Source organism: Podarcis filfolensis (genome assembly GCF_964270895.1).
Source record: "Podarcis filfolensis genome assembly, chromosome: 8".
NCBI lineage: Eukaryota > Metazoa > Chordata > Lepidosauria > Squamata > Lacertidae > Podarcis > Podarcis filfolensis.
The window spans coordinates 74,869,450-74,896,332 of NC_139611.1; the positions used below are offsets into that span (position 1 = coordinate 74,869,450).

At 44.4% G+C, this 26,883-nt stretch overlaps 2 protein-coding genes, 1 long non-coding RNA gene and 1 pseudogene across 5 annotated transcripts in view; 2 read left to right on the forward strand and 2 right to left on the reverse strand.

The window, feature by feature from the left end:
• The window catches only part of LOC310769194, a 122,198-nt gene that overhangs the window by 52,645 nt on the left and 42,670 nt on the right, over positions 1-26,883 (reverse strand). The window lies entirely within an intron of this gene.
• LOC310768546 (THO complex subunit 2-like) lies at positions 1,101-6,560 on the reverse strand. Its single transcript, XM_083626725.1, has one exon. It carries the CDS (start codon positions 6,452-6,454, stop codon positions 1,505-1,507), a length of 4,950 nt encoding a protein of 1,649 aa, XP_083482851.1. The 5' UTR covers positions 6,455-6,560; the 3' UTR covers positions 1,101-1,504.
• LOC310768975 (phospholipase A2 inhibitor NAI-like) lies at positions 6,235-16,448 on the forward strand (annotated as a pseudogene). The gene is made up of 6 exons (XR_014552305.1): positions 6,235-6,338; positions 10,516-10,639; positions 11,757-11,873; positions 13,127-13,282; positions 14,687-14,898; positions 15,845-16,448. The product of XR_014552305.1 is annotated as a phospholipase A2 inhibitor NAI-like (transcript).
• Positions 17,830-24,527, forward strand: LOC310769016 (phospholipase A2 inhibitor and Ly6/PLAUR domain-containing protein-like). 2 transcript variants are annotated; one of them, XM_083628052.1, is made up of 6 exons: positions 17,830-18,015; positions 18,312-18,421; positions 20,289-20,405; positions 22,022-22,174; positions 22,885-23,022; positions 24,175-24,527. In XM_083628052.1, exons 2-6 carry the CDS (start codon positions 18,373-18,375, stop codon positions 24,381-24,383), a joined length of 666 nt encoding a protein of 221 aa, XP_083484178.1. In that variant the 5' UTR covers positions 17,830-18,015; positions 18,312-18,372; the 3' UTR covers positions 24,384-24,527. The 2 variants fall into 2 exon arrangements, with proteins under 2 accessions (XP_083484178.1, XP_083484177.1); XM_083628051.1 differs by having other exon boundaries at positions 17,831-17,991.

Consider the following 26,883-nt stretch of genomic DNA (forward strand, 5'->3'; position numbering starts at 1 on the left):
GTGCTTTTGAGGGTGTGGGACAAGCAGTAGGGCTTGTTCCCCCTTGCCAAGGGTGTCAATAGGGAAGGAGGAAGCCTTTCAGGTATTTGGGGCCTGAGCTGATTAGGACTTTAAGCGCATGAGATGAGCACCTTGAAATGGGCCCAGAAACAGACTGGCAAACAGTGCAGATGTTTTACAATGAGCCTCGCAAAGTCTAATGGGGAGGCTTCATTAGACCCATGGGCCAGAAGCCCCCCTACCTTGCTCATTCCTATTCTTGGGGCAAAGATAGATAAATTCCTATCTCCAGTCCATCTCATCTTGCACATTTCTGTCTTTCCCCCCTAAGCTTGCATTTCTGCCTGCAATTAAAACAACAACAAGCCCGACCTAGATGCACTTGAAAACACAGAGCATAATGTCCATGTACTATGAGGGTAGTCCAAGGACTGTCTTGAATTGTCCATACCCTCCAAGTGTCCCTATTTTCCAGGGACGTCCCGTATTTAGAGAAGCTGCCCCAGTTTCTGTTTTGATCCTGGAATGTCCCACTTTTCTTTAGGATGTCTCTATTTTCACTGATGAAATGTTGGAGGGTATGGAAACGTCCCTGTTTTGTTCTTTTAAGAAGTAGTGATGGAGGAGAACTTTGCTTTTTTAAAAAGCAAACAAACTTAATTCACACCCCTCTCACTAACACCTCAGTCAGAATGTATACGTCAGTTTTTGCAGTTCTAATGAGTTTTGTGATAGTTTGCAGCTCGAAAAATATGCACCAAAATGCATATTTCCTGATATGATAGGTTCAGAATTGCAAATATTGAGATAAAATAAACATTTAATTGCAAATTTTCTTTAAAAAACAAAACAAAACCCAACAGCAACTCATATATTAATAGGGTTGAAAATAGACTTCTGAATGCACACTTGATATGGGTCACATTGAAAATGACCCTTAAATCAGTTAGAAAAGCCAGCTCTTGATTCTATTTTAACTGGTGAAATGCTGTGCACATAATATACAAATCATTCTTAAGCACGGCACCAAAGCAATGCTCCCACTTGGTTTTAGTTATTGATATTAGAAACTATAAATAAAAACTGTATTTTAAATGGGGTAAATTCCAAAGGTTCACCAACTGTTTATTTGTTGTGTTTTCAAACACAGCAAATGTTTCAATTCCATCTGAAAAGGATTGCTGAAATCAGGCAGTATTTAGGGTAACCTAATGTGGAACTCTGTCCACGTATAAACTTCATTTGCACAATGGCAACAATTTGCAGCATATTGTGCTAAAATATGGAACGTGTAACACTTTCAGCCAGGTACTGAAAATAATAAGAAGCTAACCAACAAAAATACAGTAATGTACAACTCAACAATCAAAACTTCAGCAATGAGGGGGAAATAAAGCAGAGAACTGAATAATTTAAGGAGATGCAGGTGGGTCCTCTTTATTCACAATCTTCTGTGCAATGTATATTCCGGAAAATACATATATGGTCACACCTCAGTATCTTCTCATTTTAGGAGAATACTTGGCAGCAACTCTGATAAGTGTTTCTTTTCTTCTTTTCCTCCAGTACTGTCCCGTTTCTCTTTTTTCTCTGTTTTCTCCTTATCATGTCTGGGCTCCTTTTTGCTACCAGAGCTTTTCTCCATCTTTTCAACTTTTACTGAGTCTCCTTTCTCTTTGCCTGAAGATTTTGATTTGCTTTTGTCCTTTTCCTTCTCATTGGAGTGAGGAGAATCAGAGGGATTTTCACTCTTACTATGTTTGGAAGAACCAGTTGTTCCATTTTCCTCTTTGCGACGTTTGGTTGAATCCTGAGGCACTTCCCGATCACTATTTGAATGATCCCTTTTTCGATCTTTCCTTTCCTTTTCATCTTTCTTCTCTCTCTCTCTGGAGCTTTCCCTTGACTTGTCCAAATCTTTCTTGTCCACTTCTCTCTCCTTACTCATGGGCAGTGTTGGAGTTGCGTGGTTAACGCAGTGCTTTGCTGAAGAGTCCTTGAGTTCGCTGAGGTTGTCCTTTACCGTTGAGGAATGTGATGGAATAGAATGGGTATCAACTTTGCGACGTTTTTGTTCCCTTTCACACTCCGATGCTTCTGATCGGGGAACAGGTGACTTCAAGGACCCAACTACTGGAGCCTTCTCTCTTCCTCCTCTAATGTTTTCCTTGGATTTCACATCCTTGGTTACTTCCCTCTCTCTGGACGGCTCCTTTTCTTTCTCCTTTTCGGCAGCTGACTTTGACTCAGCATTGGTCTCAATGATCTTGGATTTTTCATCCTTTGACGACTTTTCTTCTCTCTTGTTCTTTTCCTTCTCTTTATCAGACTTAGGTGTCTTTTCCTTGCTATCTCTTGCTTTGTCTCCTTTGTTTACCCTTTCTTCCTTTGGTTTATCTTTCCCATCCTTCCCAAGTGTTTTGGCCTCAGGAGTGGCAGCTGGAGTTTTCTCTTTTTTCTCCTTCTCTTTTTCCTTCCCGCATTTCTCTTTCTCTTCTTTTATAACTTTGCTGTTGAAAGCATTGCTACCATTGCTTGTGGTCAGCTTTGGTGTTGCACTGGCAGCTTTATTAATCACTTTAACAGCACCCTGAGATTTCTCCTTTAATAATTTCTCAGTCTCCTCAGCTGTGCTTTCTTCCAGTTTAGCTGCATTTACTGTGAGTGAAGAAGTAAGCCCAGCTCCTCCGGGCCCATTTTGCACCGTTGTAGGTACTGCATTCTTGGTGGGTGGGTCTTTGTGGTGGAAATCATTTTCAGGGATCATGCAATGTTTTCTACTTTTCAACTGTCCAGAATAGCCCATCGCTAATGCATATAGATCAGGTCTCTTCTCTTTCTCCTCTTGGCAGATCTTATGGACTCTTCTCTCCAAAGCCTGGCCCAAGTTCAAAACTTTGGGGTACCATGGCAGGATTTTGATCAGCACTATCAGGATATTTCTGATGTGTGCATATTCACCGGCTTCCAGGCAGTGTACAGATGCCTTGGTTAACTTATAATGCCACTTGTGTACCACATGCCGAAAATTTTCATAATCTAACTGGTCAGCTTTGTTCCCACCATCAAAACCAGTTGCCCGTAATATGGTGAGAAAGCCGGGATAGTTGCCACACACCTTTTCATATATGGCTCTATCACTATGCCACCGAGTTACAGTAGCAAGCATGCAGCAGAGAAACCTGCCATATCGACTAGCTTCATTTTCAGTACAGCTGGCTACAGTATAGATTATATCAGAGAATACTCTGTCATAACAAAGAAGTGTTGAAAAGTTTGGTGTTTTCTGTTGATGCACCAGTTCCACAAAGCGAGCGCAGTAAACAGCATCAATGGCAGAAAAGATACACCGAGGAAATATACACAACTGCAGAAATTTTGTTATAGTCTCATTTTTGGTGGACTTTGCAAGAAGCCAATTATCCTTTTCCAGCTTCAGTCTCTGCAGCACTCTTTGCACGTGCTCTAACTGTTTCTTTTCCTCTTCAAGAAGCTTGTCCTGAAGAACTGTACAGCGCTCTTTTTCTTTTTTCTTTTTGTTCAGAGGCATTTCCGGGTTGTCATCAATAACTTTCATCTGGACTTTGAGTTTGTTGACTTCCCGTTCGTAGCTACTATGTGGCACAGCAAGGTCATACATTGTCAGTGACCAGAATGTAGCATAGAACTGTGGACTGATATCATCCCAGACCTTTGGGATGTGCAAGGAGATCACAGAGTCATGAACAGGGGCCATCACAAGCTCACACGCTGTAATGTATTTGTGAACTTTCTGCTGCTGTTTGTTCCCTTTCTCAGCCTTTTTCAATTCATCATATTTTGATGAAATGTGATGTGCATACATAGGCCGTGAAAGGAAAAATGCAGCATCGTGAGGGGTGTGGAACTCATTACAGAGAACATCAATAGAAGGCACTCGCTTAATATAATCATCTGTGCTTAAATTGGATGCCAAAAATCCACCGAATTGTACCAGAGTATCATGGCACTGATCATAGAGCTTCCCCACCAGCTTCAAATGTTTCTCCCCTCCTTCTTGAAATGTCACTCCATTTCTCTGTTGAGCCATGAGAAGGCACAGTGGAAGGGCAAGATCGTGGTCCAAAAGTGCATCTTTTAATCTCTGAGAAGATTTCTTAGTGTTTCTGATCTGCCCAAAATACCCACCCTCTGCTTTCAGCTGCTCTCCCCCAGTCATGGCCTCTAGCTGGTCCATTGTCATCTCTTCAGTGATTTCTATTCCAGCCATTTTTTGTACCACCTCTTTCAAAATAAGCAGGTCAAAGCTTTTCCCAGCCTTTAGCTGGTTTGCCACATACTGAAGTAGACCAGCTAGTTCTATAGGGTATTTTCGAAAAACAGCACCAGAGAAGCTAGCTAAACTTTGAAGCCAACTGGAGATTGTGGTGTCATCGTGTTTCATCCTCTCCTTCTCAGGATTAGCCAGTGCTTCAATTATGCAATATGCCAAGACATCATAGTTCAATGAAGTGAGGTATTTCAATGAGTCGACAACTGGGGTGATTAAATTATCATACTTCTGTATCTGAGACAAAATATAATCAAATAAAATGGTTGGGTTGCTGTGGCTCAGTTTTCCTATTTGTCTTCCAGATGGCTTTACGTTTTCCTTGGTTAAACGCTTCATAATGTGTTTGGCTCGGTCAATTGTCTGAGCTTTAACTCTCACCAGTAGTGGGTGACTATTGTATGTTTCATTCTTCCACTGTCCATAGAGGCGATACCGATACTGGTATGGAAATGTTTTAAACATCCCCCAGAGTTCCTCAGACATGCATGCATTACAATCCATCAAAGAAAGAGAAGGAAGCAAAACCTGGTCGGTAATACTCAGCAAACAGCTGAATAATAAGTCCATTTTCTCTTTATCCTTTTGCTTGCCTGCATCTGCTTGGTGCTCTTTCATAAATGCTTTTCCAAGACGCACTACTTTTGCAAACAATATGGGGTCATGAGAGAGATGGGGGCCAAGGTAACAAAGCATGTTGATCACTTCCTTTCTTAAATCTTCAAAACTTTCTACTTGCTTGGGTGCTCTCTTGTTTTGCAAAGGAAAAACTGGTGTCCGTTTGGCACCTTTGGGTACTCCAACTCTTCGGTAGAGAGGTTCAATCATCACATGAAGAAGCTGACAAAGAGCAACAGCAATAGGTTTGTGTGAAGTTGCATAAAATGGAGGCATCTGGTCCATAATGTTTTGTGCATGTTGCCAGTCACCAATTTTTAACATTGCTTCTAATAAGCCCAGTTTCTGGTTATCAGGTGGTTTTTCTGTTTTCTCCTCTTCCTTTTCCTTATCTTTCTCTTCAGTCTTTTCAGAAGATAATACAACAACTGTAAGATTCCTCACAATTAGTTTGGCTTCTCCAATTTCTCGTTTATGTTCTTCAATAATAGTGTTGTCTGCTGGAAGGAGATGTACATAAAGGTCTTCCAAATCTATCAGATTGCTTTGCAAAAGTACTGCAGCAACTCTATACAAAGAAACAGGTGTCTCTCCATTTGGCTCCTGATAACACTTGAATTTGAATCCAAGGATATGGCAGAGTGTTTGAGGTTCACACATGTACATGTAAGATTCTATCAAAGGTACAAAGAATTCATCATACTCTGGCCTGCATTCATAGACTTCTAAAATAATATCCAACACTCTATTGGGATCAAGGTTGAAACACCCTATTAAAGATTTGATATTTTCTAAGATCAGCTCACTAGTGATATTGCCAGATAAATCTTGGCCCAGTTCAGCAATCAGTTTTGCATAACCTTCATTCTCTTCTCTTAATAAATTGAATTTCTGTTGCTTATAGAAAAGTTTTGTCTTGATTTTCACAGATTTCTGATTAAACTGCTGAGACTGCTTGATCAGCCCCAATGATTCTAATGTTTCTGGGTCCAGACGTTCTTTTAGTATAGTATCTGAAACCAAGTACAAACATGCTGACACCAACTGCATGAACTGATCCCTCTTGCTTTTTTCTTCTAAGCAACTAGTTTCAATATCCAAAATGCAAAAGACATCTGCCAGGGTGGAGGGCATGTCTTCCCGCAATTCTATTACATCCTTCAAAACACTGGATGCTTGGTCATGCTTTAGGTTTCCCTTGACAACATGGGATGCAAGCTCATATAAAGCCTGCTGGATACCTCTGAAAGTGACATTTTCAGACAGATTACGACAATGCTGCAAGAATTCGGTCTTGCCCGATTTGTCCCAGTTCTTGATCCATTCGGCAGGGAGAGCCGCCGCCCTGGACGGCACCGCCGAGGCCGCTGCTCCCGCCGCCATTTTCGTGGTGTGGCGCCGAAAGCCGGAGGTCAGAGGGGACGAGCATGACGGGAAAGTGGGCGGCGAAGGAGGAGGAGGACGAGGACGGGGAGGAGGGAGAGGCGGCTTTCGAAGGCGGGAGAACCTGGGCTCCCTCTGCGACATGGCGCGGACTAGAAGCAGGGGCAGCGCGGGGCTCCCCCGGGAGGAACGGCACCAAAGCGGATGCCTACTCTCGAGGAAGACTCCAGCCGCTTTGCAGGGAACTGAAGGCGAGCTCAAAACACCTTCCAATCCCTTTAAGCTGTGGCAACAGCCACCCACCCGCCTTGAGTTTGTAGCGGGGGAGGGGAGGGGGACATAGTGCAAGGGAGAAAGAGTGCGTGCCAAAGTTTGCGGGGTCCCCACTTAGAAGCCCCCAAAAACGCGCGCGCACCTGCAGCTGGCTTTAGCCTCCCTCCTTGCTGAAAGCAGTCCTGCAGCTGCTGCTGCTTTCGTGATTCTGGTTTCTTCTTCCTCTCCCGTATTTCTGCTTCTTCCAACCATCTGCAAAAGGGGGGAAAGGCCGCAGCTTAGCGGCGAAGCACACGCATTGCACGCAAACCGTATCGGATTTAATCCCCGGCGTCCTGGGAATGTATTCTTTTCTGAAAAGCTGGAGGGCCGCTGCCGGTCAGTGCTGACAATACTCAGCTCGATGGAGCAACGGTCTGATGCTTGGTGTGATGGAGTTTCCAGAGTGATTAAGCCAGCATTACTGGCGAGGTTTCCAGAGTCTCACTTCCGTGCCCTGAGGACCGACAACCAGGAAAGCCCCAAAAGGGGTTGATGCTGGCAGTTCCAAACCTTGCAGAAACTGGTATCTTTTTTTAAATAGGCTATCTTGAAACTGTGCCGTTTTTCCATCCTGCAAAGAAAAAGCTACACTGTTTATTTCAATGACATATCAATATCGGATGCCAGTATTGTATTGTTGGCCTTTGTCTGTCTGTCTCAGGAGGCGATGGAGAGCACCTTTGTGGGTGAGGTCAAGCCGTTGGAAGGTTGCAGCTGATTTCTCTGAATTTTTTTGCACTTGTATGCATTGCTGTTTTAATGTGGTTGACACCAGGCAGGCATCTCCACGGCACTGTTTTGGCACCAGCTTAGTTTAAAATGTTTTTTATATTATAATAATACATAATTTATTATTCATACCCCGCCCATCTGGCTGGGTTTCCCAAGCCACTCTGGGTGGCTTCTTTCAACAAAGTATTAAAATACAGTGGTCTGTTAAACATTAAAAGCTGTTAAACATTAAAAGCTTCCATAAACAGGGCTGCCTTCAGATTCTTCTAAAAGTCTGGTAGTTGTTCTTCTCTTTGACATCTGGTGGAAGGGTGTTCCACAGGGCAGGTGCCAGGACCGAGAAGGCCCTCTGCCTGGTTCCCTGTAACTTGGCATCTCGCAGTGAGGGAACCGCCAGAAGGCCCTCGGCGGTGGACCTCAGTGTCCGGGCAGAATGATGTGGGTGGAGACACTCCTTCAGGTATACTGGACTGAGGCCATTTAGGGCCCTGGTTGGTGGGGCTTCAAGGATGCCTTTTATGGGCCTGTACCAGGGCCGGCCCACCCATGAGGCAATGTGTGGCATCAGCCTCCGGTGGCAGGATTAACGGGGGCAGCAGATCCTGAAGCAGATCTTGCTCCCCTCTTGTTTCTGACTTTGACTAGCTCCTCCTTCTCCGCAGGGCGTACGGCGGCATTTTTGTAGTTCGCCTCAGGAGCCAAAATGCCTTGGGCTGGCCCTGGTCAGGACAGTGCCTATGAAGTTCAGACCCATCTCCCAGAATCCTTTGGGGGAAGAAGCCATAACTGTTTAAACTGGTATTCTAGATCTCTAAATGCGGGGCATCGGTGTGGCCTCAGTGGCTGCCTGCCACAGATAATTCATTCATTCGTTCTTATTAATTTCATAAAGGCATATACTGCTCGGTTGTAGAAGATCTCAAAGCGGTTTGTGAAAAGAAGGCCCGCTCCTGTGTGGCCGCTGCTGCCACTGTGCATTTGAGGGTGGTGGGACAAGCAGTAGGGGTGTCAATAGGGAAGGAGGAAGCCTTTCAGGTATTTGGGGCCTGAGCTGATTAAGACTTTAAGCGCATGAGCACCTTGAAATGGGCCCAGAAACAGACTGGCAAGCAGTGCAGATGTTTTAAAATGAGCCTTGCAAAGTCTAATGGGGAGACTTCATTAGACCCATGGGGCAGAAGTTCCTCTACCTTGCTGTAAGGAGACTGCTTTAACTCATTCCTATTCTTGGGGCAAAGATAGATAAATTCCTATCTCCAGTCCATCTCATCTTGCACATCTCTGTATTTCCCCCCTAAGCTTGCATTTGTGCCTGCAATTAAAACAACAACCAGCCCGACCTAGATTTGCTTGAAAATACAGCGCATAATGTACATTTGCTATAAGGGTAGTCCAAGGACTGTCTTGAATTCTCCATACCCTCCAAGTGTCCCTATTTTCCAGGGACATCCCGAATTTAGAGAAGCCGCCCCACTTTCTGATTCCATCCTGGAATGTCCCACTTTTCTTTAGGATGTCCCAGGTGGTGCTGTGCGTTAAACCACAGAGCCTAGGACTTGTCGATCAGAAGGTCGGCTGTTCAAATCCCTGCAACGGGGTGAGCTCCCGTTGCTCGGTCCCTTCTCCTGCCAACCTAGCATTTTGAAAGCACGTCAAAGTGCAAGTAGATAAATAGGTACTGCACTGGCGGGAAGGTAAACAGCGTTTCTGTGTGCTGCTCTGTTTTTGCCAGAAACGGCTTAGTCATGCTGGCCACATGACCCGGAAGCTGTACGCCGGCTCCCTTGGCCAATAAAGTGAGATGAGTGCCACAACCCCAGAGTCAGTCATGACTGAACCTAATAGTCAGGGGTCCCTTTACCTTTACCTTTATTTTCACTGGTGAAATGTTGGAGGTTAAGGAGTTATCCAACACGCCCTGCCTCCCCACTGTCTGATGGCAAACCTGTATAGGGAAAGTTTTTAAATGTTTAATGTTTTATTATGCTTTTATTTATGTTGGAAGATGTTCAGAGTGGCTGGGGCAACCCAGTAATATGTGTGAGATATAAATATTAAAATTATCATCATGCAATGGGACATCCCTATTTTCATTGGAGAAATGTTGGAGGGTGTGGAAACATCCCTGTTTTGTTTTTTAAGAACTAGTGATGGAGAACTTTGCTTTTTAAAAAAGCAAACAAACTTAATTCACACCTCTCTCGTTAATACCTCAGTCAAAATGTATACTTCAGATTTTGCATTTCTTATGAGTTTTGTGATAGTTTTCAGTTCGAAAAATATACCAAAATGCATATTTCCTGATATGATAGGTTCAGAATTGCAAATATTGAGATAAATACACATTTAACTGCTAATTTTCATTTTTTTTAAAAAAAACCCAACAGCAACTCATATATTAATGGGGTTGAACTGGACTTCTGAATGTACACTTGATATGGGTCACATTGAAAATGACCCTTAAATCAGTTAGAAAAGCCAGCTCTTGATTCTATAGCTGTTGCTGCTCATGTTCAAAGTGCCCCTGAGTGCAGCAGGTTGTGATGATCTGCCATCCCAGGAATTTCATATGGAAATATAAAAAGATATTTCTTCCCTATGGAACATCTCTGCTGTCATCCTCTGTCAAATGTTCTAGTTCACTAATATAATAATATAATATAATAAATATAATATAATATAATATAATATAATATAATATAATATAATATAATATAATATAATATCATTATCATTGCATTATTCGTATTTATTACTCACACTACACAAAAACATCTGTGGATTGGTTATAGCATGTGGGAAGGGAGTCTGACATTCATGGAGCCATCACTGAGAAGACCCTCAACTGAGTTGTTGCCCTTCAAACGTGTAAGAAAGATGAATCCTTTGTTGATCTTATTCCTCAGGCTGGATTATAGGAAGGGAAGTGCTCATTCAGATATTTGAGGTCCAGGTTATTGAATGGGATAAGGGTTAGGAGTTTCCACATCTTAAACACACACACAAACACACGTGATAAACATTCTGCCAAGTGAGGAAAATTGTATCATCCCTCTGCTTCTGAAGATTATGAGCAAGTCACCGTTTACGCCTTATCAAATGTTGACATGCACACTGTGGGAAGTTGCCATTTGACCTGCAGACATTTCCCTTTGCAGGCTCTTGGTGCCAGAAAATTTGTTTCATCATAGAGAGTTTCTCCACTGCTTGTCCCCTGTGGCAGTCCCACCAGGATGCAGACTCTCCTGAGATCTTTCCTCTTCTTCGTACTTCTGACAAAGGGTAAGAAGTAGCTGGGAGCAAGTTGGAGATGGGCATGCAAGACGGAGTGTTTGTTGAGTGTTTGTTGTCGCAGAGTTGGAAGGAAAGAATTTAAAATCTCCTGAGTAGAGGCTCTTTAGAATCTGTGTTTCCAAAAAATCTTGAAAGAAAGGTCACGGCTTGGTGGCAGAACACCTGCTTTGCATGCAGAATGTCTCAGAGTCAGTCCCTGGCATCCCCAAGTAGAGCTGGGAGGGAACTCATCCCGAGAGGGCTGCTGTCAGTCAGTGTAAACAATACTGAGCTAGGGAGGCCAAAGGTCTGGCTTCAGTGGTCTGGCCTGCTGACCCCTCTTCTAATTCCTGGCTCTAGCACAGATTCCATTCTTGGAATCATTGAGCTAGCTTTCTGGTGAGGCCCTCTAAGTATGGGTCATTAAGGTAACAAAAGAAGTGGCTCTGTGCCAGATAAAAAAATAGATGGCTCCCTCTCCCTCAACTCACTGGTAGTTAGAAAGACAAAGGCCAGATTTGAGAGTTGAGTTATGTGAGCTAGTGGCTGGAAGCCAGCAAGACTCTGCTTGAATCCAAGGCTGCAGCTAGACCCTTTTGGGGTGCTAATGCTGCAAACCCCTCCATTGCAGGCTCTGGTTGTATATATGTGTAAATAAACCATATACAGTGGTACCTTGGTTCTCGAACTTAATCTGTTCTTGGAGTCCGTTAGACTCCTGGAACTGTTCGAAAACCAAGGCGTGGCTTCCGATGGGCTGCAGGAGCTTCCTGCACTCAGTTTGAAGCTGCAGAAGCCGCGTTGAACGTTCAGCTTCCCAAAAATGTTCGCAAACTGGAACACTTCCAAGTTTGCGGTGTTCAGGAGTCAATTTGTTCGGGAACCGATTTGTTTGGGAGCCAAGCCGTTTGACAACCAAGGTACCACTGCATCATAAAGGCAGCACAATCTCCGCTGTCCCTCATCCCAAAGGAAACACGAACCTTGGGGAAGAGCCAGGAACCTCTGGAATCTCACAATGTTTGGAGACTGGGATGGCAAGCAACCATGCAATGCTTAAAGGAGTCAAGAGGGTTGGCTCTATTTTATACCCCTACAAAAGGATCACTTTTCTTCCTTCTTCCAGGTAATTCTTTGGAGTGTGAAACTTGTACTGATGTTGGCACCAGCTGCACGGGCAGGATGAAGACCTGCGTTGAGGGCCAAGATACTTGCATTGTTGTGTTTCTTGAAAGTATTATAGGTAAGTGCAAAGGTACACACACACACACACACACACACACACACAAACCCACCAAACCAGGAAAGGATCACACACACAAAGAGAGGAAAACACTGTCAGGGTGGAACGATAGAAAAAGGTTTATTTCAAGCTTAAGCAAGAAAGAGGCACAGAGAGTTAACCTCCAAGATTCTGCACACCAAACAAATGCAAGAAGCTCATTTTTATCTGCAAAGTTTCACGTGAACACTACACGTTATGATTATGCACAAGTTACTTGAGGGATCATCTGCACGCGTGTACATTTTCATTGGTTACAGAAGCATGCTTCTATATTCAATAAACAATGCCACGGCAGCAGGGAACTTTTCATCAAAGTTGCGTTCTCATACCCTCCAACTTTTCTCAGATGAAAACAGGGACGTCCTAAGGAAATGCGGGATATTCCGGGATCAAATCAGAAACCGGGACGGCTTCTGTAAATCCAGGGCTGTCCCTGGGAAATAGGGACACTTGGAGGGTCTGCATTCTTTAGCTAATTCTACTATCCCATATAAATGTTGCATTCTCTACTTCCTGCCTTATCAAGCTGTCTTGAATCACTAGAGTCCCCATTTCTTTGCTTTGTCCCAAGGCCCGTAGCTCTGCCAACAGATAGAGAAGCCTTGCGGCTTCCAGGGGTCCGAGAGCGCAGGTGAGGCTTGCAAAGAAGAGAAATATATAATTTATTCACAAGGGGGAGAGGAGGGAGAAGAGAAAAACCTCAGTTTTTAAAAACAGAGGAGAGAAGGCCATTTGTAAGGTAAAGGTAAAGGGACCCCTGACCATTAGGTCCAGTTGTGGCCGACTCTGGGGTTGCGGCACTCATCTCGCTTTATTGGCCGTGGGAGCCGGCATACAGCTTCCAGGTCATGTGGCCAGCATGACTAAGCCACTTCTGGTGAACCAGAGCAGCACACGAAAATGGCGTTTACCTTCCCGCCGGAGCAGTACCTATTTATCTACTTGCAATTTGACGTGCTTCCGAACTGCTAGGTTGGCAGGAGCAGGGACTGAGCAATGGGAGTTCACCCCGTCATGGGGATTCGAACCGCCGACCTTCTGATCGGCAAGTCCTAGGCTCTGTGGTTTAACCCACAGCGCCACCCGCGCCCCTAGGCCATTTGTTCCTTACCCCTATTCACATCAACCACTCTTAATATTGTGTGAAATAAGGTGGATGCTTTCATTTCATTGTGACTGAATGAACCTCTTTCTCTTCCCTTCTTCTGCAGATGGCAAGGTGCTTCAGACTGTAGTGAAAGGCTGCGCATCCTCTGAGAAGTGCAGTTATCCCCCAAAGCACATGACTATAGGGAAAGGGAAAAGCATAAGGACCAGTCTGAGCTGTTGCACTGGCAGTGACTGTGCATTGATAGTCCCTCCACGCTGTAAGTGCATATATTTCCTCTTCCCCCTGTCCTACCACCACTATTTCCTTTTCGTAGAATCATAGAATCTTAGAGTTGAAAGGGTCCTAAGGGTCATCTAGTCCAACCCCCTGCAGTTCAGGAATCTCAGCTAAAGCATCCATGACAGATGGCCATAGCTTGCAGGCTGGCGCTTTCAGCAACGCTGCATTCCGAAGGTCGCATCACATTGAGAGCCAGTGTGGCGCAGTGGTTAGAATGCTGGGCCAGGTCTTGATCCCCTCGTGACTCACCTCCCTGTCTCGCCCGAAGGCAAGCACTCCTCCTGCGAGTACTCAGGTCTCTCCTTCTCTCAGACCTTAGTCTCTGCAGCTTGGGAGATGTCGGTGGGTTACTAGGCCCAGAGGCCGCCTCAGCCTCTCCTGACCCAACCGGTAGTGGAGCAGCTGTAAGTGATTGCCCAGCTGGAGGCAACGAGGTAATCCCCTCATCTGGAGCCAGGGCAGACTCAGGCCCCTGACTCGGCCCAGCTGGTGCTTGTTGCAGGGGAACCTGTGCAAACTGGGGCTCTTCAGAATCAGGCCCCAGACTTGGTTCACCTGCCGCCTGAGGCAAAGGATCCAGTGCGGACTGAGACACCTCTGATTCCGAGTCTGAGTCCGGGTCCCAGGCCATCACAGGGTTGTGGGTTCAAGCCCCACATTGGGCAAAAGATTCCTGCATTGCAGGGGGTTGGACTGGATGATCATCACAGTCCCTTCCAACTCTATGAGTCTATGATCTTGGAGACCAAGGTTAAATCCCTGCTCAGCCATGAAGTTCAGTGGGTGCCCTTAGGCCAGTGACCATCTCCCAGCCTAGCCTACTTTACAGGGTTGTTGTGAGGATTAAATGAAGAGTGGGTGAACCATGCCACCTTGTGCTCAGGGGAAATGTGGTATAGAAATTTAAGTATTATTATTATTACTATTATTATTTATTTCATTGCACTTGTTGCTGGATTCATAAATTGATGACCATCATAAACCTGAGTAGGATTTACAGTGGTGCCTCGCAAGACGAAAAGAATCCGTTCCGCGAGTCTCTTTGTCTTGCGGTTTTTTCGTCTTGCGAAGCAAGCCCATTAGCGGATTAGTGCTATTAGCGGCTTAGCGGGCTTAGCGGATCAGCTGTTAAGCGGCTTAGCGGCTTGGGAAAAAGGGGGGGGGGAAGGAAAAAAACCCTGTAGGAACTCGCAAGACATTTTCGTCTTGCGAAGCAAGCCCATAGGAAATTCGTTTTGCGAAGCACCTCCAAAACGGAAAACCCTTTCGTCTAGCGGGTTTTCCGTCTTGCGAGGCATTCGTCTTGCGGGGCACCACTGTATTCTCAGTGACTTGAGTTGTGGGGTGGGGTGTGTGTTCAAATTGGTTGTTTCTGCTGTAGCATCTCTGTTGCTTTCTTCTCCAATCCTTCGGACTGAGAATCTTCTCCACTACCCCACCCCGTCCCTGCTTCAGCGCAACGAATAAATCCGAAAGCCAATGGAAAGCAGTGTCCTTCCTGCTACTCTTGGTCTGGCACATGCAATGCAGATATGGTGAACTGTACTGGACCGGAGAGGTTCTGCTTTGATGTGCTCTCACGCTCAAAAGCTGGTAAGATGCAGTGCTCCTTTTCAGTCCCAAACCCCCATGCATTTTGTAGCTGCACTGGTTTGGGATTGATGCGGCGCATGGAAGAAATGGGTGTTGCTGCCTTTCAGAAAATATAAGGGGATGCTTCTACCAGAAAAGGGAGGTGATCACCCCACACTTGGGGAAAGGATCATGGCTCAGTGCATGAACATTTACTTTGCATGGCAAAGATCCCGGGTCAAAGCCAAAGAACCACAGGCTAGTTTGGAGGGGCTGTTACCGGCAACTACAGTTCCTTTCTAATCTGTGGGATATGATCCATGAGAGGCAGTCAAGTACAACATTCCTTGTAATGCTAGAGAAGACATGCGAGGGAATGTTTGGTCCAGCCAGTTGAAACTTCCTGTTCCTCCTCGCTGGAGCATCCTTCCTTTTGCATGTGACTAGAGGTGGGCGTGACCTAACCTGTCTAGGTAAGAAAAGGACGAGAAAAGCACACCTCCCTCTTTTTTACTTCCTTCTTCATTTGACCAGCTTCTAGCTAGGACCGCTCTGCTAGCTTTCAGCTAGCAGAAGCACTGGGATTATTCCCCCATATGGAGTAGATCCACATGTACATATTTGTAACTTAGTCTGCCTTCAGGAATCCAACTGTGATCTGATGTGAGTAAACATCTTTTATTGCCTTTGAATAAGACTGTTGCATCTTTATTCTTTTAAGAGGGATTCAAGGGAACTTACCAGGAACGTACAATTCAGTCTGAGACAGATTGTATTGTATAATAGTGAGAGGCTCACACAAGCCTGCAACCAGCTATCTGCTGTGCATATAAAAAGGGGGAATGTAACTCTGCTACATAAAGGAACTTGCTAACGCAAGTTAGGAAAGATATTAATAAACAATATATCCTCTCCTGCCACCCTGAACATTCCCACATAATCAGCCCATCTCATCTTCCATTTCCAGGTGGAGAATTCAGAGACATAATTATGAAGGGCTGCACTATCAAGTCTACCTGTGCTGCAATGAACAAAGGCATACCTCCCATTTTGGAAGAAAAAGATACTATCGTCGTAAATGCCAAGTGTACCCCAGATCCTTCTAGGGGATCTCGATCCTCTGGGCTCTACCTGCCAATCTTCTCTGGGCTCCTGTTCCTGCAGATCCCATGGTAAAAGGCACCTGTGAGAAACTTGCACCATCTCTGCATTCATTCCCTGCTCTGCTTAACACTTTTTCTTAATGAAGCTTAGCCTTCCAGGTAGAGGGCCTCTCCACACATCTCTTTGCCCTGTCGCTTCCTCCCAGGGAAACCCAATATTCAGCAATGAATCAGAAGAAATTGGGTTTTCCCGTGGATTGCTGTTTGTTCCGATTTAGCACCAAAGAGTTGGTTTTCCAAAGGAAAGCGGCAGTGCAAAGGTGAAATCGCTCAGACCCATGGCTAGAAAGTGCGGGGCAAGCAGAAAACCACTACATCCCATGTGTTCCAGGCAAGTGTGGATAAGCCCAGTTTCCTTGTTTTCCTCAGTGAAAATAGCAACCAGGAATAAAGCAAATAAAACATGAATGCATGCTTTATTTTTGTTTTTGTTTTTTAACTGACTCTAAATTAGCATCTCTGCATTCATTTATGCTCCTCTTTTGTTCATTCACCACTTTCTCTGAATGCAGTTTGGCTCTCTTGATGGTTAAACACAGTATTTTTTGGATACCCACCCACACCAATTTATATATATAAATTGAGTTGCTAGTATTCATATATTGATAAAAATGCCAGCATACTGTGAGTACTATCAGAAATAAATCCAAATGAAGTGTGTTTTTTTTTTTGTGTGTGTGTGTGTGTGTTTATTTATTTATTTATTTATATGACCCCCTCACATGTTATAAAACAGCTGCACTGGTTACCGGTTTATTTCTGGACCGCTCTCACATTAGTGTTTAAAACTTTAAACAAATCCACAACTCCACAATTCTGAAGGGCCGTCACTTTCTCTACCAACCCTCTCTGGTGCTAAGATCGACAGAGAATACCCTCTTGGTTGTTCCGCTGCCCTCACAGGCTCAGGAGTTGTGGCCAGGGAGAAGGGCCTCTCCACAGAGGTGTGCCCAGTGCCTTCCTTATACAGCTTTGGGTGAATGCTGAAGATGCACCTCTTTACCTTGGCTTAGACCCACTCACCCACCCACACCTATTTTTAATATTATGCCTATTATGTTTTAATATTAATGTTCTGTTTTAATTGCTTTTATCTGCCCAGTGACCCTAGTGTGACGGGCGGATAATAAAAGTATATTAATAATAACTATGACAATAATAATATCTTAGGAAGACATCCTCTATTAGCTAAAATTGTCTGTAAGCCCTACCCCCAATCCTGATGACTTATTTCAGGTCCTTTGCATTCACTTATTTACACTGTTGAATTTATCTTAACGCGGCCAACGTTTTCAAATGTACACACTTTTCACCCATATATTCATTAAACATTTTACAATCTTCTTTAAATGTATATTCTTCTTGTTCTCTTATTCTGTAAGTTAAATCTGACAGCTGCATGTATTCCATTAGTTTAAGTTGCCATTCTTATTTAGCTGGGACCTCGCTCGCTTTCCATTTTGGGGCTAACGAAACACGGGCTGCAGTAGTGGCATACATAAATAGCCTTTTTTGATACCTGGGAATTTCCACCTGAATTATCCCGCCAAAAAGGACTCTCTTTTATTTTAAGTACTTTTAAACATTTTTTTTTAATTCATTATAAATTATTTCCCAATACTCTTTTACACTTTTAGAAGTCCACCACATATGATAGAACATACCCTCAACCCACATAGAACGTACCCTCAGCCTCATTGAACCCCTTGATTCCATTCCGAGGGAGACACTCTCCTGCCCCCAAGTGTTGTGATGTCTTAGGTACTGTTGCTTTAAGGGTAACAGAATCTTAGCGTCTTAGACGGCAGTTAGTGGAGGTAGACTGAACATCGGCTTCAAGGTGGAGTGCATTGTGTTCAGCGGGATTCAGCTGTGATCAATCCATCCCTCCAGCTGTTCGGTTACTCCTGCTGATGGCATGTACCTGAACGCAACATCCACTCGGCAACAGGTTATGTACCTAGAAGTTGACCAGGTTGGCCCCTCCCAAGGATTCAGGCCCTGGGATGTATGTGCAAAAATCACACCTCTCCACTCTGGCTCAGAGTGGCTAGGAGCCTACCTGCCTGCCTACCTGTGCACTCTCTGAGCCATTCCTGTGCTGCTCTGGGCAGCCAGGCAAGCTCCTCTGGGTTCCTTGGTGGAGGAATCTTCACCCCAGCTACCCAATCCACCAGGGGGCGCAACACTATCCCTGCCCCAGGTGCCAGCAACCTATGATACTCTGCTAAGGTGTTGGCTGACTCCCACCCCCCTTTGCTGTCCTTACAGGCCCTTTGAGCCAGAGTATTGGATTCACCTTGGTGACAGCTTCTCTGGATTTCCCATCACCATGCAGGATCTCGTGCAATTTTTCTTCTTTTTCGCCCTCCTTACAACAGGTAAGGAAGGACAGCTGTCTCACTGGAAATTTATTCCACTGGGGTAGCTGGGGTCAGATGCAAGCTAGTTTCACGAGACTGGTAGGGGCATAAGATGGAAAGGCACCCGCAAGGTCTTTTGTAATTCCTTTAAATTTGAATTTTAAAAAGAAATCGCGTGGAAAGCAATTGTTGCGAGCAATTTTTAAACTAAAGAAACCAAGGAGCACGGTCTTGTTCAAAAGAGACATGCAAATTGCACATTTCTCAACAGCTTCAATCTATTAGGTCACATTTTCGCTTGCTTGTACATGGCATGTTAAAATAAAATAAAAATGTCCAGTAGCACCTTAGAGACCAACTAAGTTTGTTCTGGGTATAAGCTTTCATGTGCATGTACACTTTTGCAGATATCATGCATGCACACGAAAACTTATACCCAGAACAAACTTACCGTAGTTGGTCTCTAAGGTGCTACCAGACAATTTTTTATTTATTTCGACTGCGTCAGACCAACACGGCTACCTACCTGAATATAGCATGTTAATCTATACATTATTGCTGTGCACTGTCTTCTGAAAAATGTGTGCATTTCCCTTCCTGCAAAGGTGCACCTTCATTGTACAATTTTTTCATATGCTGTAGCACACCCTCCGAGTGTTCCTATTTTCTAGGGACAGTCCCTGATTTAGAGAAGCCGTCCTGGTTTCTGATTTGATCCCAGAATGTCCCGCTTTTCCTTAGGATGTCCCTACTTTCATTGGAGAAATGTTGGAGGGTATTCAACGCCCAAGCCGTCTGAAGGCAATCCTATAGAGGGAAGGTTTTTTTAAAAAAATGTTTAATGTTTGATTATGTTTTTATATGTGTTGGAAGCTGCCCAGAGTGATGGGGCAACCCAATAAGGTGTGTGGGATATAAATAGTAAAAATATCATTATGGAATGGGACATCCCTATTTTCATCAGAGAAATGTTGGAGGGTATACTGTAGACTCACCACTTTACCTTGTTATTTTAGTTGTAAATTGTAGGATATTTTTGGGAGAAGAAAAGGTTAAAGGAGTAAACCCTACAACAAATTCCAAGTGGAGTTCCTAAGACAGTTGGAAGGCGTTTTGTACGCCTCCTTCTGGCAACTCCTACAGCAAAGCTGGTGCCAGGTGTATTCTCTGATTTCCTTTGGACCACATCAGTGAGGCCGAGAGGGGGATCTTATTGCCTGGGCAGCCCAGGACCTCCATACACGCTGCCCAGGCTTGAGCCAGGGCGAGGTTACTTCAGTGCTGCTAATGCGGCAAAAACAACGCAAGAGGCAGCAGTTACGAGTTACCAGTCTCTGGCAGCCCCAGCAGGTGCTGTGATTCTCCATTGGTTTGACTTCACCCCTGAAGGTACACTCCATTGCCTCTCAAGACAGGTAGATGCCCAACAACAACAAGAAATGGTTTTCACTGATTTTCATATTGTGTTTTCATTTTTTTTTAATGTATTTTATCTACAACATGGATCAGATAATACAATTTGCACAATGAAAAAATGCAGTATAATGAACACAGTTCCCTAAGATGAATAGTCAAGGAGTTTCAGAAAATGGGAACAAAATTATTATTATTATTTGGTTTACTTCCCTTCACACCTAGGTCACAGGGCAGGTTACAGCGATTTAAAACACAACATGAATCGTAGTATCATAGAATTGTAGAGTTGGGTCATCCAGTCCAACCCCCTGCGATGCAGGGATCTCAACCAAAGCACCCATGACAGATGACCAGCCAACCTCTGCTTAAAAACCTCCAAGGAAGGAGGTTGGAAATAAAGTACAATCAACTGAATAGGGTGAGTCCTTTAAAAAATGGCCTCCCAGCCTCCTCCTTTTCCTTCTTCCAGTTGCTTCATTAGAGTGTGAGATTTGTTCGAGCGATGGCACCCACTGTACAGGACCTAAGAAGACCTGCCCTCTGGAGAAAAATGCCTGCATGATCGCATACACTGAAAATACTGTAGGTGAGTGGGAGAGAGATTATTGAAGCAGAAGTGGAGTCAGATCATCGGTACATTTGGCTCAGTACTGTCTATGCTGGCTGGTCCCATGACCTCAGACAGAGAATCCCTCTCCCAGTCTTACCTGGAGATGGCAGGGGTTGAACATGGGATGTTCTGCATCCACAACAGGTGTTCTAACACTAAGCTATGGCCTTTGCTGTGATGGCAGAGGGCAAAGGACAGGATCAGTCGAAGTCACTTACTACTAGTATTGTATGGGCCCTCCGCCTTGTTAATTATCTCTAGCAAACCACCCCAAGGAATAAACTAATTGACTCATGCCTTCCGTCTGACACAGACTAAGGTGATTTAAGGGCCAATTAAGTGTAGCTGCTCTGCTTTAATAGTGGGTTTCAGTGGGTTTGATGCTACCCTGCTGGTTGCCACAAGAACCCATTGCTACCAGATTCCAGGCAACAAATGGAGTAGGTGGCGCCTTAGAAAATGAAGAATAGAAGGTGCCTTACAGCACCCAGATTGGATCGGACATTGATTCGAGGAGGGTTAGGCTTCAGCACCAAGATGCACAATAGATAGCCAGTTCCTCAAATCCAGTCACATCCTGAAGTGACTAACAGACAAGATTCAATACAGCATAGGACTATGCTGGAGGAATAGACAATACTATCCACAGATTTTTCAGAAGGATCAATAATGTCACATGCTTTTCTTAGCTTTGCCAAACCCAGCCTACAGCCTTGCAGGCGCTATGAGCAATGTGATGTCTACTGAAGGCAGTATAGGTCTTTGCAGTATGGCTTTCTTTTTTAATCAACCAGTATTTATTGATATTTTCGATGATGTTTTTATGGATGCTTTTGCCGAATTGCTTTTAACATTGTCTATCGAAAGTGTGGATTACAAACAAACAAACAAACAAACCAATATTTTGGACAACAGCTCCCATCAGCACCAGCCACAATAGCCAATGGGCAGGGATGACTGGGAACTGTGGTCCACAATATCTCAAGGTGACCGTGCTGGGGTCTGCCCCTGTTTTACGGAATGAAGTAACTTTGGGAATCATTTGTAGGAGTTGTGAAACCATTCCCGCTTCCCTACCCCCACCCCGCCTCAGATTTAGAAATCTTAAGAACTAAAGAAAAAAAAAACCTGAAAAATCAAATGTGCGTTTTATTGTGAATTGGCCAGAACAATTTTCACTCCTTTGGGAAAATATAGCACAACATGCTACATTTGGAAGGCACTATATCCGTCTCTGGTGTAGAAATGTGGAGAACTGAATAAGATTCGGAAAAGGGAGAAAAGCCAAAACCGACATATTCACCCATTCCTAATCTTTACATCATCCTTCCAAACACAACCCTGCTCATCATCTTGATGACTGTATAAAATGGAGGCCAGTCTGGCATGCTGGTTTAAGGTGTTGGATTACGGCTGGGGAGACCAATGAAGCTGATTGGATGACCTTGGCCCAATCTCACAGACTAACCAGTCCTGGGGATGGAATGGGGTGAACCATGTCAGCTGACATGCATTCCTAGGAGGAAAGGTGGGAAGCAAAGGTGGTAAAATGAAATTAACCATCTCCCTCCCCCCCCCATCTTCCATTGCAGATGGAAAAAAGGAACATACTATAGACAAAGACTGTGTAACTGCTAACATCTGTACCAGTTCCGCCACTGAATTGTACTTTGGACCTGGAAGATTCATGAGGACAGTTGTGTACTGTTGCATCGAAAATTTGTGCAAAACAATTGAATCCAAATGTGGGTATACAATGGGGTTGGGGGCTAGCTCCTCTCCCCAATCTTCTTCCCTCGCCATGTCCTTCCTTCCACCTGTTCCCTGAAGCCAGGTGTGCACATGTGACATGCCCCTGAGTCTCTGATTTTTGCCGTATGGTCTGTAAATGTGGAAGTGGCCTTTAACCTTCAAAGCTACTAGCTGCCTTCCCTATGAATATATCTCGCCCTTTTCACAACCACCTTGAAGGTAGATATAATTAGCTGTGCTTTGGCCTAGTAGTGGCTGGTGCTACTTGGGACCTGCAGGGAGTGCAAAGCAGAGAGTTATGGTCCTGTTCCTTCTCACTCCTTCTCAGCGGCAAGGAGGAGGAAGCTGCCACAGCCAGTTCCACCTACTGGGTGTAAGCAGGAAGGTTGGGAAATGGAAGATGGCTGAAGGCGGAAAGAATTTGGTCAGGCAGCAGACCCTCCCTCTACAACCGGGGCTGGGCTGTCCATGAGGAAACGTGAAGTGACCGCCTTGGTCAGTGGGATCCACAGGGGCACCAAAACCCAATGTAGATCTTCCTTTCCCCCTTGTTCCCGATCTAGATATTCCCTGGTGGAGATGGGTGTGCCATTTTGTGGCACCCTGTAAGGTGCCGAAACGTCTTGGGCCAGTCCTGTCCACAGCTGTAAACAACCGAGCTGCCTCCTCCAAACCCTTAAGTGTTTCCACACCTTGCTTTCAGTTCCACCGATTGAAACCAGAATGAACGGAAAGCAGTGCCCTGCCTGCCACGTGTGGTCGGACACGTGCAAAGAAGAGGTGGTGAACTGCACAGGACACAACGTGTACTGCTTTGACGTGTCTTCGCATTCACATGCCCGTAAGCGCTTCCCCAGACATTGTGTCCCTTGAAGTCCACATCCTCCCCGCCAATTTTCTAGGTTATGTATCATCATCATCTTCTTTGGCAATCCCTTGTAGCCGAGTAAGACTGTCTTCCATAAACACGGTTTTAACAGTGAGTCCGCAAGTGAAGTGACTGTGGAGGCCAATTCTGGATCCACACGTCCTTCCACAGTGGGGACATTGGTTTCTGGGTGGGAGTTGATTACGGTGTGGATTTGCCAAGCATGCCTTCCTCTTAGTATGTTTCTCCCTTGCATCCTGAGTTTGAGTGTCTTCAAAGCTCACGACACCTTTGTTAAAAGCTATTCTCCAACTGGAGCTCTCGCAGGCCAGTGTTCCCCAATTGCTGGTGTTTATACTACATTTTTTTTTAGATTTGCCTTGAGACAGTCTTTAAACCTCTTTTGTTGACCACCAGCATTACACTTTCCATTTTTAAGTTCAGAATAGAGTAGTTGCTCTGGAAGACGATATCATCACATATAATCATCACATATAATCTGAGCCATGCTGAGTTCAGAGGAACAAGCAGATTGCCACTGTTCCCTTCCATAAGATGTGTTTTTTAAAAAACAAAAAAAACCCTACCTCTTATCTTCTGAGTTAAATCACACAGGCTTCTTTCAGCTGTTTCTCACGTAAATGCTTTGGTTGCATATTGTTAGAAAGCTGCCTGCCGAAATTTGCATCATATTAATTTTTGCTTTGCTGTTCTCCAACCTGGGAATGTCTATGAAAATGCATTTATCGGGTGTAAACTATGCAAGAAGAAATATGCATATTAGTAAAAATCACATACAAAATGCATTCTATTAGGTAAATTTTCAAAATATAGAAAGGTGTATATTTGGCAAAATTTGCCTATAACCCAGTGTATATTGGAGGAAAGACTGAAATGGTCATGAGTTTTCATGGGGAATATTTCATGGGGATAATAGCAATCTGATGTGCAAATGTGGAGAACTGAATTTAAGACAGGAAAAATGAGAAACTGAGATGGACTGATTTGCTCATCCTTACACTGGACCATCATTGAGCTCTACTATCCAGGAAAAACGTGCGATTTGGAGAATAGCTGAAAGCCGTTATGATTCCCATAATCCCCTCTCTTCTCTTCCATTTCCAGAAACAAACAGTGTGGACAGAACCATGAAAGGCTGTACTACTAAGTCTGTCTGTTCCTCAATAAGAAGTGGCCGCAGTCCCATTTTGGGAAATTCTGATCTGATTAGGAGGGCGACATGCATTCCAGAGGTTTCTCGGGGATCTCGATGCTCTGGCTTTCTCCTACCAACCTTCTCTGGGCTCCTCCTGCTCTGGAAGATCCTCGTGTAAAGGGACCTGCATGGGGTTGTATCAGCTCTGCCTTCAATCAAGCCTTCCACCTGTCTATAGGCGACTTTTTCATACTTCAATTGGGCCTTCCAGATGGATTTTCTCTGATTCACTGAGTGAAAATAAACCTCAGGTTGAAATCAATTGCAATTGGAATCGGGGGTTTTCTTCTCTTTTATACGTAAAAAATGTGTTTTGTGTAAGGAAGCTATTCAGTCAAGCATTCTGTCCTATTGCTTTTCATAGGTTTGAGGTCCAAGCAATAGGGCTATATATTCACGTTGAACAAGGCAGAAGCAAATACCCCCACTTTGGGGGTATTCACAGACCACCTTGGATTCTGAGGTGGTTGCCGATGAAGCAGGGGTGGCAGCGATGTTTCAGAATCAGCCTTCAAAAAGGTTTTGTGGCAGGGAAGTCCTTTGGGCTCAGTTTGATCCACTTTTAACCCCTCTCAAGATTTTCATAAATGGAAAATGATACGGAGGGAAAGAAGGGGTTAACAGGACAAGCCCTGTTGCGTCAGCTCAGGTGCTCATCTCATCTTGTGCTCACATTTACCAGGTGGGGAAAATGCAGAAAACAACATTATCATTATTATTATTATTCATTAAATTTGTATACTGCCCTATACCCACGGGTCTCAGGGTGGTTCACAAGATAAAAAGACATTATATTAGGGGAAATTACTTCAAAAAAGTGTACATTAGTTGCAACTGTGTACAAAAGTGTGTTTATTAGGAGAATTCTGCCCCCAAATGCCAAAGAATACAAAGAGTGCTTTAAAAAAGGGAAATCTGCCACAGAAGTGTGGAGAGCTGCATTTAAAACTGGGAAAACAAGAGACTGAGAGAACTGATCTTGGCAGATCTTCCTATCCCTAGTTTGGGTGGAGGAAAGAGAGGGGTGAGTGGAATTGGCAAAGGTGGAATTTGCATTCATGGTTCTGCACAGTTTCCCCTCTGGCCTCACCCACCACTTGCAGGTGTCCCTGAAAGGTTGGCTCAGAAGGTATTCCAGTTGTTGGGCTGAAAAAGATGCCTCCCCTCCCCTACTTTAAATACTCCAAGCTGATTAGGGCAGGTGTGGAAAAGCTTTGGCTCGCCATATGTCACTAAGCTATAGCTCCCTTTATCCCTAGACTTTGGCTATGTTTGCCAGGGCTGATGAGAGTAGTCTTTCAGCATCATGGAGGGCCAAAGTTGCCTCACACTTGATTTCGGTCTTTCAGAGTTGTCCCCTATATTTTGGACTGGAAGCCAAAGGAGTTTTTTTAATACTGCCAAAGCATGCTTCCGACAAGTCGTCTCAGTGAGCTGTGTTCAGTACTAGCTTCAGTTTCAAAAGCACCTTCAAGGAGAGCCCCACGTGCAACATTAGAAGTTACGAAGCATGGATAATGGATGACTTCTCCAGCAGATGATAATGATGATATTCATTCATTCATTCATTCATTCCCTGCCCATCTGGCTGGGTTTCCCCAGCCACTCTGGGCGACTCCCAACAGAATATTAAAAACACAATAAAACATCAAACATTAAAAACATCCCTAAACAGGGCTGCCTTCAGATGTGTTCTAAAAGTCAGATAGTGGGCATTCCACAGGGTGGGTGCCACCACCAAGAAGGCCCTCTGCTTGGCTCCCTGTAACCTCACTTCTCGCAGTGAGGGAACTGCCAGAAGGCCCTCGGAGCTGGATTTCAGTGTCCAGGTTGAACGATGGGAGTGGAGACGCTCCTTCAAATATACTGGGCCAAGGTCATTTAGGGCTTTAAAGGTCAGCACCAACACTTTGAATTGTGCTTGGAAACGTACTGGGAGCCAATGTAGGTCTTTCAGGACAAGTGTTATATGGTCTTGGCAGCCACTCCCAGTCACCAGTCTAGCTGCCGCATTCTGGATTAATTGTATGCCACCATTACAGTCCATGACAGTGCCATCTAGTGAATACGCATAGAATGATTTCAATGGAAGAGCGATCTCATTTTATTTTATTTTTTAATTTTTAAACTTCAAACAAAATTAAAGGTTGTAATCCAACTTTGTCCATTGCTACAATACTATAAAATGATCACAAAAAGCATTAATTATACCAGAGCTTTTTTTCTTACAAAATGTTTAAGGGTGCTCTCATTTTGACTCAAGAAAAACACCATTTTATAAGCCGCCATCGGGGGCAGCAACCGAACTGACAATTCACCATGCTAGAGAAAAAACTTACTTTTTTTAGTTTCTTCTCCTGTTAGATTCACAAAATGTTTAGGGGTATGTGTATCCCTGCTTCCCCCCAGGGAAAAAAAAGCGCTGAATTATACATTACGGCCATGTTGGCTCATTTAGTGTTTTCAGTCGATATCTAACTCTACTTCCTCAGATGTTTTTAAGCAGAGGTCAGATGGCCATCTGTCATGGATGCTCTAGCTGAGATTCCTGCATTGCAGGGGGTTGGACTAGATGACCCTTAGGGTCCCTTCCAACTCTACAATCCTATGATTCGAAC